Genomic DNA, 17,616 nt, shown 5'->3' with positions numbered 1-17,616 from the left:
TTGAAATGGGTGTCCTGTGTCTGTCTTAGGTTTGTTTTGTGAATTAATGGTGAAGTTAACTCTGAAGGCATTTTTAACAAAGGCCCAGACACCCAGGCTGAGCTGACTGTTGGGCAGCTACATCCTTAAACTAAATTGTATTAAGCTGCCTATTTCCAAATTTATAGATGAAGCCAAATTTCCCTGTGCTGTATTTAGTAGTTTCTAATGACTGTTTTTAGGATGTTCTAGCCTATCTTTGTTTCCATAAATGAGTGAGAGAGGGGGAAGGAAGTTTGATCTGTGTGTGGGCTGTGGCCTTTGCTCACCTAGTGCTGCAAAACCGAAAATCTTTATTGAGATGAGGTATTTTCTGCCCTCGAGATGGCAGCACAGCATGTCACATGAGAGTGCATTTTGTTGTGAATGCAGGAATACAAACTCTGACAGCAGTATCTCATATTAGTCAACTAAAATGTTTTGAGTGCTCGTCCATTCTTTCCTCTTACTAGACCAGTTTGTCTTCTAGTCATACAAAACAGATTATTTTTCTTTACAAACTCTGTTGCCTCAGAGTTGATTTCCTGGACTGAAAACATTCTGTCAGATTGTAGTTCCTTGATGTCTAGTCTGAACTGTTGAAAACAATACATATTCAATCCTCTTAGTGTTATGTTTCTGAGGAAGAACAAACAGGTCTATAGACACAGTATTAGAAAGGCAAAATTTTTGCAGTCAAAGTGTTCTAGAGAAAAATAATTTACAAAGGTCAGTTTTAGGGTCTTCTCAAAAGGTTTTGAATCTTAACAAATGCCCAGAAAGTGCTGTTCAATTTAGTATGACTAGTCTGGCTTCCTCTGTTGAAGCCTCCTTTTTTGTACATCTTCTTTTACTGGGTATGGGGTGTCTGGCCTGTAGTGATTGATACCATTTATTTTTCGTTGTGAAATCCTTTGGGCTTTGTGCTGTCCATGATACATTATTTACTTATTGAGATTTCCTACTACCATAAAGTTGCAGAACTCACTATGGAGTTACTGCTGCACTCAGCACATAGTGAGATGTTTTTGCCTCCTGATGGTCACAGGTGAGCACCTGTTACCCTGGAACATGAAGCTGGAAGTAATCCAAATGTGTGAGCATGGCAGAAAATGAAACTTGCAAAAATGAAACAACTGAAGAGTTTTGTAGCGTCCTTAGTAGGGTCCTTTTCTGTTGAAATATACCAATGGAAAATGTCTGTTTCAGTTGATTTCTCATGGTGGGAGACAACTCAATGGCATTGCAGTATTGTGGGTTCTCAAAAGAGTATCCCAGGCCTCAAGATCTTATAATTAGTATTTGTTATTTATCATAATCTAACTACCTGACTAGAGGGGGTGTTTGGGGACAGAGTGGTATTTTTTTTTATATTGTAGTGTAATAATTGCCCTCATTTGTATTACTACATGTGTGTTATTCAAACTGGAATATCTGTTTCATCATGTCACTGGGATGTGGTGGTTCAGCTCAATCTTTATATAATTACAGGTATGACACAGGAGGGTCTCTTCAGAGTGAATGGCAGCATGAAGATGGTGGAGCAGCTGCGTCTGCAGTACGAGCGTGGGGAGGAGGTGGAACTCGTTAAAGATGGTGATGTGTACTCAGCAGCCAGTCTACTGAAACTGTTTCTGAGGGAGTTGCCAGATGGAATTATCACGTCTGCCTTGCATCCCAGGTTCATTCAGCTTTACCAGGGTAAGTGAGAGGTAAAGTCTCCATCCTTCAATGCACTTTCTTTCTGGATACTTGGTTTCTTGGTTTACTTACTTTGTTCCTCATTTCCTTTGGCCTCAGTTCTTACCTGCTCCCAGATGTGCACTTCTGTTACAAGAGGCAGAAAACTGCTTTTCATGTATTTGGTAAAGTGTGGACTATATATGATTTTCTAATCCAGTTGTATCTGTTGAATAAAAAATTAAATGATCAACTGTTTTTTTCAGGTTTGCTTGTAGAAAATAATTGCAGTCTCTTTAGGACATAGATTTACTTCTGTTTGCTAGGGTGGTTTCTGGCAGTTTCATTGTAATGGACACTGAGAAGTGAGAACTTCATCTGCTTGTCAGATTGGGCTAAAAGCATACAGTGCCAAAGTTCCTGCTTCTCACTAAGTAATGTGATTGTGCATCAAAAAAAAACAAACCAGTTTGCAAGTAACAGCAGACCTTATGTTCTATTCCCTGTCATAGCACACAACCTGGAAGATTTATTTTTTTCTTTTATTCACACCTCCTCATCCACTTCAAGTGGTGGATCAACCATAGGAAAGACCACCACTTCTGCTGTGGGAAGTTGAGAAATAATTTTCAAGAGACTTATGCAAGTTTCAATCTAATTCATCTGTATCTGACAATCTCTGGTGGTGGTAGGTGGAATAAGTGGTGGTTGGCCCTGCTCCCTGACCATGTGGGTCGCTGACAGTTCATCTCTCTTGCTACAGGCAGTCAACACTTCTGTATGTTTTCCTAAGAAGCTGCAAGGTGAGTGGGTAAAGTTGCTGGAGAATGCAGAGGAGGAACATGCTCTCTGACATGCATCCCTTGTGGAAGAGGGTGTAAAGTTCTCACACACTTGTCTTGAGGTCTCACTTCCACTTTTCTTGCCTTCCATGAAGAGGAGGTTTCACCATTTCCAAGAGGAGTGAAAATAGTACCATGTGTTTTCTTTCTTCCTTTTGTTTTGTGAGCTATAGAAAGTGTTGATGGTGCACTGGAGAAGAGCTTTGTGCTTTACCTTCAGTGCATACATTTCAGCTGTAGGCTGTATGTGGACTGTAAAATACCTTCCCTATTTAGTAAAGCTATCTGGGGCACAAGGATAGGGCTCAGGAAGTGTTGTGTAGGAAGGTGCTGTTGTTTTAAAAAGTCCCTTTTTTTTCAGGTCATTGCTGTGCTTTCTTTGGGGACTTTTAGATTTCACTAGGTCTGACTCATGAGCTGTATTTATGTTCTTTCAAATAAATCACAGCTTAAGTGTAAATTAATAATAAATAAATAAGTCACGCCTTTGCTGTTCCATATCTCTGCCTCCACAAAAGTCATATTGGTGTATTGTACCAGGAACTGCTGATGTCTTTTGTGGGCTGTTTGTGGTATTTGTGGAAGGGTTAATTTGTTCTGTCTCCTACAGGAAGGGCAAAATCCCCCCAGTACTTTCTAGGGAAATGAGATGGATATCATTATTGAACAGATTTACTCACCAAACTTTCTTGTTTCCAAATAAAGTTACTGGTGTAACCTATGAACCCAGATCTGCAAAAATCCCTCCAACTGTGACGTGTCTTCATAGCTAAGTTTGCCTGTATTTCACAATAAGATCAAGCTAGTGCCATGAAAATTTTGATTAGGGAATAGAAAGTTTTACTTGAAAAATGCCAGTTGGCTGTTGTGGCAAGCGGAAGGCTTTTGTAAAGTTTGGAGAAAACTTGAAGGGTTTTTCACACCCCAGAAAATACAGCATAAATGAGTAGTTATGAAAGGCGCTGATGATTTTCATCGTGTTCAGATAAGCTTAAGTAGTAGGTGGGCATTTGCTTGCAGTTAAAGGATCAACCAGCTGTGCGGGATTGCAGGAGTTATCTGTTCACTTATCAAAGTATGTGCAAGGGTATTGCTTGCAAAATGGTACCAGGACAGTGCATGCCTGGGTGCTTGTTTTGTAAACTGTGAAGAGAGTAGGTCAAACTGTTTCTGAGTCAACGGTTATTAAAAAATAACTTTGAATCTGGAGCCACTTTGCAACATGTCTACAGTGAAGGCAAATACAAGCTCTGTCAAAATCTCTGTATTTCCTGCTGTTGAAGTTTTGTGTGGGAAATGTTTTTTAGGATTATATTATATTTCTTTTGGTGCATTTTTAGGGATTGTTATCAGCATTTTTTAAGCCAGCTGAGATCTTGGCCTAAGAAGAATACATAATTACTTTACTTACTACAAAAATGGTTAGAGAGTGATTCCTCTAGTTAAAAATAGCTGAACTGAAAATTTCAAATTTTACTTGCATCTGTAACCCTTTTCAATTTCAGCTATCAAATTAGTTGCCAAATCAAAGAGAAATAATCTGCCCTATTATGAAAGAGAGAAGCTGTCCTGCTAGTGTTCAGGAAGTCCATGCAGCTGGTTTGGCATTGCTGTCTACAGTCTGTGCAGTATTGTATGAACCAGAGCTCTGCATGCTGCCCTCAAATCCTACAGTACTTTTATTTAAATTAATATTCAGTGTAATCCCAAGACTATGCAGTTCCATAAAACATCATGCAGTGTATTGTGGTGTGTCCTGGCATTCTCTCTGTGTCCTTGGAGAAGGACAGTGGCAGTGGGAGATGGGCAGGGCTGGAGATGTGTGTTGCAAGCACAGGCCAGGGACACACTGATAGTGACCTTGGTGTGGGCTGATCTCCTCACAGTGCCTGACAAATAAAGGCTGTTCGGGGAGTTCTGGGGTGAAAAATGTCCATCACAATCACTTTTGTGGCGGAGGCTTCACTGCACAGCAGAACTGTGTGAAATGGGCTGTACTTTGAGAAACCTCCACCAGAAATTAGCAGCTCCCGTACAGCAATCCCTGCCTGAGCTTGTTTATTCCCTCTGGCTTTTTATTCCTTATCTTCTGTATCGTGATCGCTGACTCTTAAGACATCTGTTCGTAGTAGGAACTGTACGCCCAGCTCTTACCCCTGTCACAGGTCACTTGCTTTCATCAAGGCAAAGTGCTACTGTACTCTACATTCTTTCTTGTTGTTGTTGTTTCATTTCCTCCTCCAGTGGAGGTGCAGTGAAACACAGACTCCGTCTTCCTTTCTTAGTCAGTCTAATTAAGTTTAATGCTATTTCATCACTCTGGCTTCTTGACATTGTTTATCCTATAGAATTTATATTTTTCCGGTGGGCAGGAGCAAGATGTGAGTTCTGTTTCATATAGTTCCCTCTGCTCACGGTCTGTGATGACTGGCATGGTTTTGTCTGGTGCCTGTGAACAGCCTTGCCTGTTTCAGGGAGAGGGATGGAAGGAGCAGTTCCCTTCTGGATCAGCAGGTCAGTTTACAGAACACTTAGTAGCCAGCAGCTGTTTGAGTTACATGGACAAGCAGAACCAAAAATACAGCTTGTGTTGGGGGATTTTAGAGGTCAAATTTCAATCTGAACAATGACATTGAAAATGAATAGATGAGTGCTGACCTTTTAACCATTGTTATAGATGGGTCATGAGATGGTTGGCTCTCACAGTTAAGGAATGAATATTATGTGTATTTTATGCGAAGTTTTATTGATGTTGTTGTGATTTGTTGTTTGGATGTTCTCTGTTCTCCCTGTAATCCCCTTTCCCCTCCTCCTTGTGTTGTTGCCACTGGTAGTTGGGACATGTGGAGGGAGGGCAGGTACCTGTGCCCCTTGGCATGGCAACACCTGACCCAAATCAGGCTGTAAGAAAGCAATCTCCACCAGTGGACAGCGAAGAAGAGTTGATTTGCTGACTTGGGGAGGGGCTAGGGCTACCTTTTGCAACCCCAGGGGTATAAAAGGTGGAGCAGCTGTTTTGTGGCTGACACATGGGAGCTCAGTCCCAGCAGTGGGACTCCCAGTAATTTTTCCTTATTCAGTCCCTTGTTGTATTTTGTTAAGGTTTAATAAACCTTTGAAATTTTTAAAAGTGGGCATCATTTCCCATACCATAGTAACTGCAGCCGTGCATGAAATCTGATTAATTAGATATCTGTGATTCTCAAGGCCCTTGTGACATGATTTTAACCTTTTCCTTTGGCTTTTATGGCCATTTTAGTGCTATCAAAGCTGTTTCAAACCCAGAGAAATAACTTGTGGTTTCCATATGATGGTGACGTTCGTTATGCAGTAAAAACTCTTGGAACTAGATTTTTATGCAAATGACACTCACCAGAGTTGCAAAAGAAGTGTGCTTTTCCTCCAGGATGTTGAAATGAAGGATAAATACAGTGCTGCAAAGTGCCATAATGATAGAAAGTGAGGTGTCTCAAGCTGGATTGTGATGACAGCCTTCTTATGAGCAGGGCTTACAACATTTCTGCTCCTGAAGGCAACAAGACATGATTTTTTTCCCTCTGGGGCAGGATCATGTCTGAAGGATGGTGTCTGAAGCAGATTGTTTCTTGGCAGAGAGAGAGTGGAGTCCCACTTCCCATAGATTGCAGAAGTGGAAAGAAATGCTTTCATTCCTCCCTCAGCCCAGTGGGTGCCATGGTACTGCAATGCACAACCTGCTGCCCCTGTGCCAAAGATCAGCTTTCCAGGGCACATTGAGAACTGCTGACGGATGCAAGCTTTTCTGTCTACCCTCCACTCTGCTAGCATGCAAGGCAGCTGGGAGCTATGCAGTGGTAGCATGACACTGAGCAGTTGCCTTTCTTCCTCACCTCACAGCACAGATAATTGGCTAGGGCACTGTGGTAATGTGCTTCAGTGCTTCCAGACTGGAGTTGTTTGGGGTCAGACCATTTGAGACTTGAGCAAAACAATTATGCACACCTGTTTGCATGAATTCCATATATTTAGTGAGGTTCAGGCAGCATGAAGGAGTAACATGAACTGAGATGAATTGGGGAATTAAGTTGTGTATCTAGTATGTCAGAGACACTCAATATGTTCAGAAATAGCATGAACTATTGGAAAATATCTCCCTCTTGTTGCGAGCTGTGGGTGTATGCTGAAATGAAATGAGACTGAAAACACCCTCACAAATGTGTCTGTACCTCCTACACTGTTGAGACTCCTGTTTCTAGTTAATTAACATTTTTGGAGATACTGCCTGTCCTTTTCACTTGTCTCCTTGACTCATTCCTCAGTAATGAGTCCCTAGCAGCTTTGAGGTGCCAGCTGCCCTTGCTGGCTTCCTTGATCCTCTCTGTGTTTTGTGTCCTCAGGCTGCTGAGCCTAGACATGGCCTGAGGCTGCTGGTTTTGTTCCCTTCCTCAGCCCAATCCACTCTTTCATTCTTGGTTTCAAGCCCTTGCTGACTGCACATCTAGCCAGGCTTCTCTTGTAAGCCTTGGCTGAGACGCTGTCTATTGCACATGGCTTTTGGAAGGCTCCCAAAATAAAAAATTGAATGAGTTTGTCTGCCCTTGAGAGCACCTTCCTCTTAGCCTCCATTCTTATTTTCCTCCTTTTCCCCTAGGCAAAATAACTGGATATGCTGTGCTTGAAAATCACAAGTAGCATAAACCACTCTGGTGCTCTGATGTTTTTCTGATAGTCACTACCAGTTCAGTAAACCTTAGTGACTGACTTTGAAACAAACTGAAAAGGAGGATGAATGCTCCAAAGAATGGGTTGTTGTTTTGACTCAAGACTGTTTTTGCTCTCTAGTAAGTTGAAAAGCTGTAATATTTGAAGAAATACATTAATTGATAGCAGTAGTAGACTTGGTGCATGGAATACTGTGTTTGCATGGCACTGTCTAGATTCACCATGAATTATTTAAGCAATTTTTAAAAAAAAAGCTGAAATCCATGAAATGTCATCAGCAGAAGAATCAACAAATTAATTCTGATTTTTTGATTCTTTTGGAAGAAAAACTTGATTTCTTGCCTTGTCTTTTTACTGGAGAAGGAAGACCAAGAGCAAAGCCCTATTTTCTTTCTTAGATTTCACAAAGAGAAGGAACTTGATGGCTCAGTAAATGGGATTTGCTGCCTCATGTTACTCAGTGTCTCTATGTCCTTCAATTAAGGGAATTTCTCATCATCTTGTGATGTGGTATCTGTGTCTGTTCTTGAAAGTACAGAAATGAACAAAGGTTGGCTGTGCCCAGCAATAATATTTTTGATGTTGATTCATACCCCAAAAACATCATGGTTAATGAACAGGGACATCCTACCCAGAAAATACCACTAAGGCCACGGACCCAATAGCTTTGTTTGTTGTCAGAGTGCAAACCTGTGCTCAGAATGTTTTGTGGTGGTTATTAGCATCTTCCTGGTTTGGAAGGGATGGAAATTCCTCCAGTAAATAAAAAAGTACCCATCAGTCTGAAGTCCCAGTGGGAGACTCAGAGAGGCAATTAGTTATCAAGGGCATTCCCTAATTAGATGACAGGGTGATGGTGATGGAAGAGGTACATTTTTTCTGGGAGATGGCTTTGGCTTTCCTTATCATAACTGCAAGCAACTTGTAGTAGAAAACACTGTGCTAGTTGCTTTGTTATCTAAAGAAAAGTATGTTAGGAGTATGTTTTGGTTACATGGAAATTAGTTGTGTTTTGTTTTCTTTTAAGATTAATAAAAAGATAATTAGTAATCAAGTCAGAGACTGTACAGTCCATTTTGATAAGTGCAAGTACAAATGCACTAAAATTCCTTTTTGTTATTCCATTTAATACAGCCTTCAGAAGCCTCCTGAATTTTCTGCAATAATAGATCAGATTTCTTGCTGTTGCCAAGCTGATTGGTAGCGACAAAGTCATGATGGTTTTTTCCTCTCTGTAAGGGTAAAAAAGGTTGTGATAAGCAAGCAAATAAGATTTTTTTTTCTCATCTGCTTCATGCATATTTGATATTTGACTTTTCTGAAGGAGCTAATTTCTTATCTGTAGAAGAAAAGGCTGTATTTAATCAGTTGGTTAAAATGTTTGGTCCTGTAATTTGACTGGCATTTGGTCTGCTGTGATGAAAGAATTCATACTAAGTCTGTGGTACGAAAGCAGACACATAAAAGTGAATTCGCCATGCATATAAAACATAAAAAGACTTTCTTGCCATGTACAGTATTAGACATGCCAGGAAAGGCAGGAATCCTAAGTTTGGAAGCAGATGAAGTCCCTCGAGTTTCAGCTGTATGAAGTGGCAAATAAGTACATAAAAAGCCTCATTTGTTTGCCATTTATTTAACAGGATAAATCCTGTTTATTAACCACAAAAAATGTCTGATTATAAAACAGAAATAATATTGCAGCTAACCGCTTTTCAAAGCACTCTACTCCTGAAACACTGTTCAGCCCAGCCCTGGAATAAGTCTGGGAAATGAAATGTAAAAACAAAGACAAGACTTCTGAAGTGTTTATACATACATTAAACGGTGTTCAAAGATTTTTGTTTTCCCTCTTTTTTTTCTCTCTAAAAAACGTGAAACAAATGTAAATTGTTCTTTTTTTCTTTTGCAACACCAGCCATGGGATGTTTTCCTGCCAGTCTTCTTTCTCTGCATGCTGGTAGCAGAGCATAGAGCAGAGCAGCACCAGCAGCCCATAAGGCTGATAAATAAGGAAAAAAAGTACTAGAAATGCACAGATGGTCTCATGCTAATGGACACTGCTTGTAATTAGGTGGGTGTGGAGAACCTTCAGGGCATGAGGTCTTCTGTCTGAAAATGATGATGCAGAGTCCTTGGGGTTTTCATGCATATGGGAAAGTTTCAGTTACATTTTGCTTTCATGGACAGTAGAAATTAATATTTGCAAGGACTAACACATCCTGTTTTGGTGTAAAGGGAAAGCAATACTGACTTGTTTTCAAAACTTTGCTTCCACTGACATGTAAATCCAAGATATTGGGGGGTACAAATCACTCTTTGGAAGGTGTTTTTGGGACGGAGGAGAGGAGCAAAATATATTGCACATGAATTCAATTCCAGCAGTAGGACACAGTTAAGCAGAAGCTGTGTGTGAGGCCAAGCTTGTGTTCACCACCCAGGTCTGTAAAAACACAGCATCTGTGAAGTACATGCAATTTTTACTTAAATACTTGGATGTGACTCAGTTCAATATGGAAAGCTTTTATCCATACCTAAATTCTAGAAGACTGTACAGTATAGCAAGGCTACTTTTTAACATGAGGCCACATTTTGACTTGTTTTGGAGTGTGACAGTGCCCAGAACAGTCTGTTTCCTATAAGGAATACTCCTTCCTGATTATGCAGCAGAGTTGTCACCCACAGAAAGTATTGTAGTGCTGTTATAACACTCTGCATTTCAGGAGACCCTTTGTTTTACCATTCCTGCTTTCTTATTTTTGAAGGTTTTTATGGGAAGGGAAGCTAATAGTATGAGAAGGGCTTGGGAAGTAGGGATGACATCCAGAAAGAGCATGAATGTGAAGGTCTGGTAGAGAGGGAGTTAAAGCAGATTTAGCTGTGCCAGGTGGGGATAAACATGCCTTAAAGCTCTTAGCTGACTGTTAGTAACTGCTCAATCTGTTCAGGGAAAAGGTTATGGCATAAAGGTGAGAGTGAAATGGCGCCCTTGGTGGCCAGGATGAGCCTCAGGACAAACATGCACATTCCCTGAGGAAAACTGAGGAGTTGTGTGTCTCTGAGCAGAAGCAGGAGTAAATTTTAGCTTCCGCTGCTTGCTCACCCATGTAATTAAGTTGGCAGCAATGAAGAAAACCATATACATATGTTTTTTCTTCTCTTCTTTTTCCTAGACTCTAGAAACGACATGCAGAAGGAAAGTTACTTGAAAGAACTCCTTAAAGAACTGCCTGATGCTCATTACTCCTTGCTGAAGTACCTGTGCCAGTTCCTGATAAAGGTTGCTGAACATCACACAGAGAACAGGATGAATCTTGGCAATCTTGCCACTGTATTTGGACCAAACTGCTTTCAGTAAGTTGGGCTTTTTACTATACCCTGTTTGCTGGCAGGTGGCCAGAAATGTAGATGTCAGGAATCTACTTTGTCAGGGTGATCAGATGGAGGCAGTGACAGGGGCTCTGTGTTCAACTTGAGTGCTAAAGCTGTTTTAGCGCCAAATGGAAGTGGAGTTGCTCTCCCATTTCCTCTTGCTGTTTGCTGAACCGTTTATCAGTTTTGTATTGCTGCTTTGGTAGCAGAGCAGAAGTGTAACGGTGAAAGGCCTTCGGACTGTGTCAGTGCGAGGAGGTGTGTGCTCATGCAGGTTTCTTCCTTTGCTATCAATAAATATGAGTGCTTCTCTCCAGAAGACTTTGACAAAGGATCCTTGGTGGGAAAGGACTCCAATGCAGCACCCAGGTGCTATATAATTTCTAGAGATGGATACTGCATGCTATCTGCATGTTTGGCCTTATGATCTGGTGTCTGCCCTCAGATGCTGGTGATTCTGGTCTCTCTGTACTTCTAGTGTATTTAGAAACTGCTCTGGAGCTTGTGGGATTCCACTGGTCTCTTAAAACTCCTGACTGGGGTCAGTAGCTTTACTGGGTTCTTTCACTGGGTGCAGTTCCTGGGGGCTTGTGCTGAAGACATGTTTAACGTGCTGGTGGAGCTTGCAGCAGTAGTCAGAAGAGTTATTTCCAGGTGCAAGAACAATCCTGGGTGAGAAGGTTTCTGTTGAGTCACTGCAATGATGCAGTGCAGCATAAGCACCTTCACCTCTGCAATGAGCCCACTGGCTGGCATCCAAGGTCTTTGACATGGGAGACGCCTAAGCTGTTTAGTTCAGTCATCAGTCTTGAAAGGTGTGTGATACCACCAAGAAGAGACAAGTGAGTTCCTTGTATCAGTGTTGCATTTGTATTGATTTTTATAAAATATTGCTCTGGACTAATACTGAGTTGTCTAGTAAAAGTTAGTCTCGTGAAGCAATTAATTTAATCTTTCCCCCTGAGTTTCCTCTTGGAAAGACATAGATTTCTTTAAAGAGAGAAAACAGAAATTAGGTTCCTGTAATATGTTGAGACAGTTCCTTGTACCTAGGCTAGATGTTGCCAACTGTCTTTTTAAGGAGCATATCTTTTTCCATTGATTAGGGGGAGAACATGGAGGAATTAGACACTTAAACTAAAGCTTGTCCTAGTGACTACATGGCTGCCTTATCTTAATATGTTGCTGGTGGATGATGAAGGTGAATTTCAGGATTAAAGCATTTGCTGTGTTACTACAAAAAGATAAAGTATATTTTAAAAATAATTGTTTTGCTCTCTGAAACAAAAAATGCTCAAAAAACAGTAGTATGCATGGGAATGCATGGATATGAGAATTACTGGAAGCACAATACTGTGAATTTCTGACAAGGAAAAGCAAAACAATTTTTTAAACTTGCATTCATATGGGTGGTTTGGGAATTCCTGTCTAAATGTATTAGCAGAGTTCAGAACAAACAAAGTAATTAGAAGAATTTGAGTTCAATGGCTAAATCTCTATGACTCAAGCTCCCAAGTGGATATTAGAATAATTTTTAGTTTACTCATCACTTCTTTCAGGAGAGTTTAAAAATTAGCTGTGCATATTTTTTGGTGTAGAATGCAGAGAATTGCAGTTCAGGTTTGAAATTGGTGTTCCTAATATTAAACCAAATTGCATGTGTTAACAGCTCTGCAGTTGTTGCCACAACTGATCTCTGCTCCTAAGAGAGCATGGAAAAGATAGAAGCATTTTTGTAAGGTACAGAGATGGATACACTTCATTCCATTGCAGAAGACTGAGGAAGGCAGAGATCACTGGAGGTGAAAAACCAAAGACTCATGAGTCTGGATGAGAGTGTAACCAGCTAAGCAGATGTGATACCTTGAAATAAATGCTCATGTGGCAAAAGGGGCATTGAAAGCAAGGCTTCACACTTACCAAATGGCTAATGAGTTTTTTAAAGACCCAAATAGGTTAGAATTAGGCATGTAGATTTTTATTTAAACTAAGTTTCACCATCTTGTGTTTCAGCTCTGTGTTTTATCAGATCTTGATCTTTTCAGGGCAGTTCACTCTTGTGGTCCAGACACAAAGATTGTGAGGAACAGTTCAAATACCCTTTTCTCTTGCGTTAATGGATGCAGTCTTCTGTTGCTGGAACTGTGACTATCTGTACCAACAAGGATTTGATAGGGGGAGGAAAACTTGCAGCACTGTTTTTAGGTATTGGGCTTAACCAGTTGGTTGGCCAAGCATCCAGAAGGAGATCCTCAGAACACATTTCAGAGCTACAGAGTAAGGCTGCCTGAAGCTTGCTTGGCAAGGGCTGTCTCTTTCTCTGCTGGCTGCAGGCAGTCCCTGGAGAAGCTGCAGAAATGAAATATTGGCAGGAGGCTGAGAGATCGCTCCTCTCGCTTTGCGTTGTTTGTTCCCAGCAGTGCATGGCGGCTTTCTCCATGGCAAGGAGAGAAGGCTCAGCTTGTCAGCAATTACACTGCTGAAGCAGGGAGAACTGAGATTTTTCTGTCAGAAATTCACACTCATGTCTAAAATTAATGTCAGTTTGTGTAGTTGAGGCACAGTGTCAGAGAAGATAAAGCCCATCTGCTGATAGTGAAGGACTTCTTTTGGCAAGGTATTTTTAGTGACAATTTAGCTACTTAAGCATAGTATCTCCTACTCCATAACTGAAGTTTTTTAACAGTTGAATAAATCATGCTTCTTGGCCACTTTCCAGATATGTAGACTTCATTTTAATTCTCTTTATCTCATTCTGTTTTACTACATCATATCCTCTGTAATGTATCCCATCTCCTAAACCTTCAACCCTTATTGCTTTTATCTTATCCAGCACTTCCCCTGCTTCCTTACTTGCTGTTTGACAAACTGCATTGGTGTTTTTCTAAGGAAGATTATCTTGTCCTTTCTGTATTTGTAATGAATAGAAAGGAAATAAACGGCTATTTGCATTCCTTGTATTGAAGTGTGATGTAAGATACAAGAACATGTAAAGGGCAAGGTCAAACAGCTCAAAAACAGATTTGAGATTTGGTTCACTGTTTTCTCCCAATTTGGTTTGTTCAGATTTATTGTGATGGAAGGCAAAGGTCAAGTATATTGAGAAATACAGCCCTGGAGGAGCTACAACCATGAAGGAACAAAAATAGCTGTCTTTTCTGTCACTGGGCTAATCTGTGTAGAGTATTAACATTTTCAGTGTGTTTACTTTTGGAGGAAGTTATTGTCCATTGACCTGAATTTCAGCTCCTGGAGAGACATAGCCTTAGTTAAGGCCTGCTATGTGGGCTCTGCTTGGCTCTAACAGCTTGTGCTGAAATGGAGAGGACCAGCTGGGTTTTCTCTCCTCCTCTCTGTTCTCCAGGAGCTGGGTGTCAGAGGAGCTGCTGCCCTTTTCCTGTCCTTTGGTTGGCATGGTAAGACATGAGGTCCAACAGATGTAATCAGAGGATCCATTCGTACCATTATTGCAACTCTCTCTCAAGCAATCATCTCTGCATGGGGCCTCCATCATTCAAGCCCTTGTGATCTTGGTTATGTTTCATTCCAACAGAGATTGTGTTGTGAGGGATTGCTCCATCCTCCCAAAAGTGGTTGGCAAATGCAGGTGTCCAGTTAAAATGCTGGAGTTAGATGCAGTTATTTATGTATGATGACTTTGTAATACGAAGGGTAACAAGAAAAGTATATTATCTTTGGATATGGAGAAAATGGTAGATTGTAGGGTAGATGTAGGTATTTAGATGCTGAACTTGAAATAATTAAAATTTGATCTGAAGTTATGCGTGAATGTCTTACTTTGGTTTCTAGCAGCCTTGGAGCCTGCATGGATTGGGTATACAAAACTGAATTGAAAGCAGAGGGGCTGAATTAATATTTCTCAGTGAGTAATGTTGGCCTTCGGAACATTATATGGATGGGCTTTGTTTTCAGGCAATGCAGCCCCAATCCTGCATCAGTCTTCAAAAAAATTGCAATCCAGGATTGGGGGCAAACTGAGTACAGAATATTGTTGTTTAAACATGAATTATTGCAAATTGGAGCATGCAGCCGTAACCTTTCTTACAGGGTTCACATAGATTTTAAATACTGCATTTTCCAGCACTGCAAAGCAATTTTTCCTAAGTATTCAGTATGCTGAAGCCTTTAATGACAGTTTAAAACATCAAGTATAATATAGCAAGGCTATAAACGTTCTCATCCATAATCATATTAAATACTCATGAATATTTGAGCTCAGCAATACAGCTCAAATGCAATCACAAGGAGAGTTTTTGAAGAGCCTCTGCTTTGAAATATTTGGAGATGAGAGCAATGCACTTTGTAAGGGGATGTTAGGCCATGGACTGCCCTTTGTCCCCCTTTATGTAGGCTGCACTCCCAAAGATGTCTCCTGTCACTGTAATTTCATGATGAAAAATGGAGCTTTTGCTGAAGCAAAAGATTTTGCATATAAATGAAGCCAATCAGTAAAGCCTTTGTGGCAGCGTCACTCTAAATGCTTTGTGTTACCTGTGTTGCCTGCGTTTTGCATTTTATTAATAGTTATTATCATTCATTATGTGCTGTTGTTTTATTATTATTTATTAGTGCTATTATTTTTATTAATTATTTTTATTTTGCAAGCAGTGCTGATAGAGCTGAATTACCAAGTTGACTTAGGCTAATAAATCTGATCCTAGAGAAGATAATCTGGAACAGATTTTAACAGGCAGGCAGGTGCATGCCCCAGATTTGACTCTCCAGGATTCTCCAGTATCACAGGAGCTAAAACACCTCTGCAAAATCTCAGTAGTTGTATCTGTCATTGCATTTCACCCCGATTGGTAAGGCTGCAAATGATGCAGGGCACGTAAAGGAGTCACATAGACTGAGATGAACAACTGTCTCAAGTGAGCGTGGCTGTATCTTTAGCTGCTTATTAGACTGTGATCTTGCAGCAGAGTCTGCAGACATGAATGTGTGCCTGTTTCAGCTGCATCAGTTTGTGGACTGGTGTGTCAGGACAAATCCCTTTCATCACCTGAAGTGGATGAGTTCTGGCCACGAGGTTGGATCTGTTAGAGACACAGTGAAGTCTGCCTAGAGGCACAGAACAGACTGCCTCGAGTTGTAACCTCTATAAATTACTGCAACTCTGCTCTCAAAATCTCCACTTGTGCTTGTTGAGGGACTCGTGGGCATCTGAGGTACTAATGAAAATGTTTTGCTGGGGCTGGAGAAACAAAAAATCCATGCAGTGTTTCCTGTCCTTTGAGTCCCATATTTCTGGCAGGATTCCCTGGGAGAATGATAAGGTGACTTTGTGGTGCTTCTTTACAAAAGTAGTGTACAAGCAGCAAAAGTAGTTTATAGAGCATATAGCCCCCTGTGATTGTAAATTAGGCTTACAGTGCTGTCATTCCATGCAAGCTGCTTCTGTAGAGCCACTTGGGGAAATGGTAATGTGCATCTTTCATCTCAGACAGGGTGGGGTCAAGCACTGTTGGGAATTGGTAATGAGATGACCCTTTCACATGGAAATCTCGGGTTCTCAGTTGTGACAGGGAGCTGTCAGCAGTTGCTGCCTGGGGAAATCAGTTCAGTGACCTCAGTTCAGCTCATTATAGACAGATTACTGCTTCCCAGGTCCTCCTGGCCACCTGAAGCAAGTTTCCCAGGTGTGGTGGATGGTGACAGAGCCCTGTAGTGATGCCTGTCCTGTGCCACGTGCATGTTTGTATGTGTCACTGCACTGCTCTCAGTGGAGTCTGAAGGTTCACTGTCTGGAAAGCCCACTCTGCATTCAGCCTGTTAGAGCTTGTTTGCAGAGACCCGAGGTAAATTCATTTAACTAAATGCCTGAGATGTAAGGAATTCTTTTACAGTGAGTTAATCTGACCTCAGGTCACTTTGCTTCTGAGTAAAAGCTGGGACACAGAGACTTGCTGTGGTTTAACCTTTTGAGACAAGCTTTCCTGAGCATCCCTGTGGAAAGAGACATGGACTCAGTCTGGAAAACCCAATGAAAATGTGGTTGTGGTGTCTGCACGGACAGGAGCAGCGTAGAGCTGCACTGGGTGGGCCAGCCATGCTGGCAGGACACTGTGCAGAAGTGTGAAATGCTGCAGGGTATCAGATTTTGAAATGAAGAGCTGACAGCCTGATCCGATTACCAAGTAATGTTTTAATTTTGAGAACTGCTTTTTCTGCTTTAAAATGACTTCACCAATAATTTCAGTTTTTAATATCCTGCAAAACTTGTGGTACTGATGCACCCTTGCTCTTGACCCTTCTTAACTGTGTCAGATACTCTTAATGCTGGTGCCTCACTTAGACAAGGCACATTTTTTCCAAATATTTAATGTGGACACGCTGTGCTTTGCACACAGATCATTCAGAGCATCTCTCTGGGAAGGGCAGGTGTCTGTGGAATCTAAGGGAGGGCACACTAGGGAATTTGCTCCTGCTCTGCCTGTGCTGTGTATCTGTTGATGACTTTGCAGGACACTGTGATAACTTCAGTGGGAGTTTTCCAGTTCAAATTGCTAAGATAGATCTGAACTTATCAACACTTTTTCTGCTAGAAATAGCCATAGAAATTGCAGGTTTATGGCACCCTTCTGGTGTTTGTGATAGGTTTCTGGTGCTGCTACTGAAGTAATTTGTTCATATGTGGCTGGAAGGGAATGAAGTCCTTCTGTTGAGGATTTGTAACTGGAGTAAATTGTGTGTCTAACTCTCAAAGCATCGCAGTTGTAATGCCTAATTAACATGAAAATAGACATAAGGGAGCCATGGCTAAGAACAGTTTTATACTCTGGTGTTTTAACAAGATCTTCACAAATGATCATGAAAATTTTCCAAGGATTAGGGTGTGCATCAGGAAAGTGGAAGTGTGAGAGAATATTTTCTCACAGATCTGGGTTTTTCTAGTCAGTTGAAGTTACATTTGTAGATGTCATGACTTTTCAGAATGAGAAGAGCTAAAGTAAAATGCTATTTTTTTTACATGCATTTTCAG

General features: G+C 41.0%; 1 protein-coding gene across 6 annotated transcripts in view; it reads left to right on the top strand.

Annotated features, from left to right (window-relative positions):
* The window catches only part of FAM13A (family with sequence similarity 13 member A), a 115,679-nt gene that overhangs the window by 4,149 nt on the left and 93,914 nt on the right, over positions 1-17,616 (top strand). For all 6 annotated transcript variants that reach the window (XM_059470123.1, XM_059470129.1, XM_059470128.1 and 3 more), the window contains exons 3-4: positions 1,510-1,719; positions 10,415-10,595. In XM_059470123.1, coding sequence (XP_059326106.1) covers positions 1,510-1,719; positions 10,415-10,595 — 391 coding nt within the window. The remainder of the gene's footprint in view (positions 1-1,509; positions 1,720-10,414; positions 10,596-17,616) is intronic.

This window comes from Ammospiza nelsoni, chromosome 4 (assembly GCF_027579445.1).
Source record: "Ammospiza nelsoni isolate bAmmNel1 chromosome 4, bAmmNel1.pri, whole genome shotgun sequence".
In the NCBI taxonomy this organism is placed as follows: domain Eukaryota; kingdom Metazoa; phylum Chordata; class Aves; order Passeriformes; family Passerellidae; genus Ammospiza; species Ammospiza nelsoni.
The sequence above is the reverse complement of the archived record's forward strand: the minus strand, read 5'-3'. Positions and strand labels throughout refer to the sequence as shown.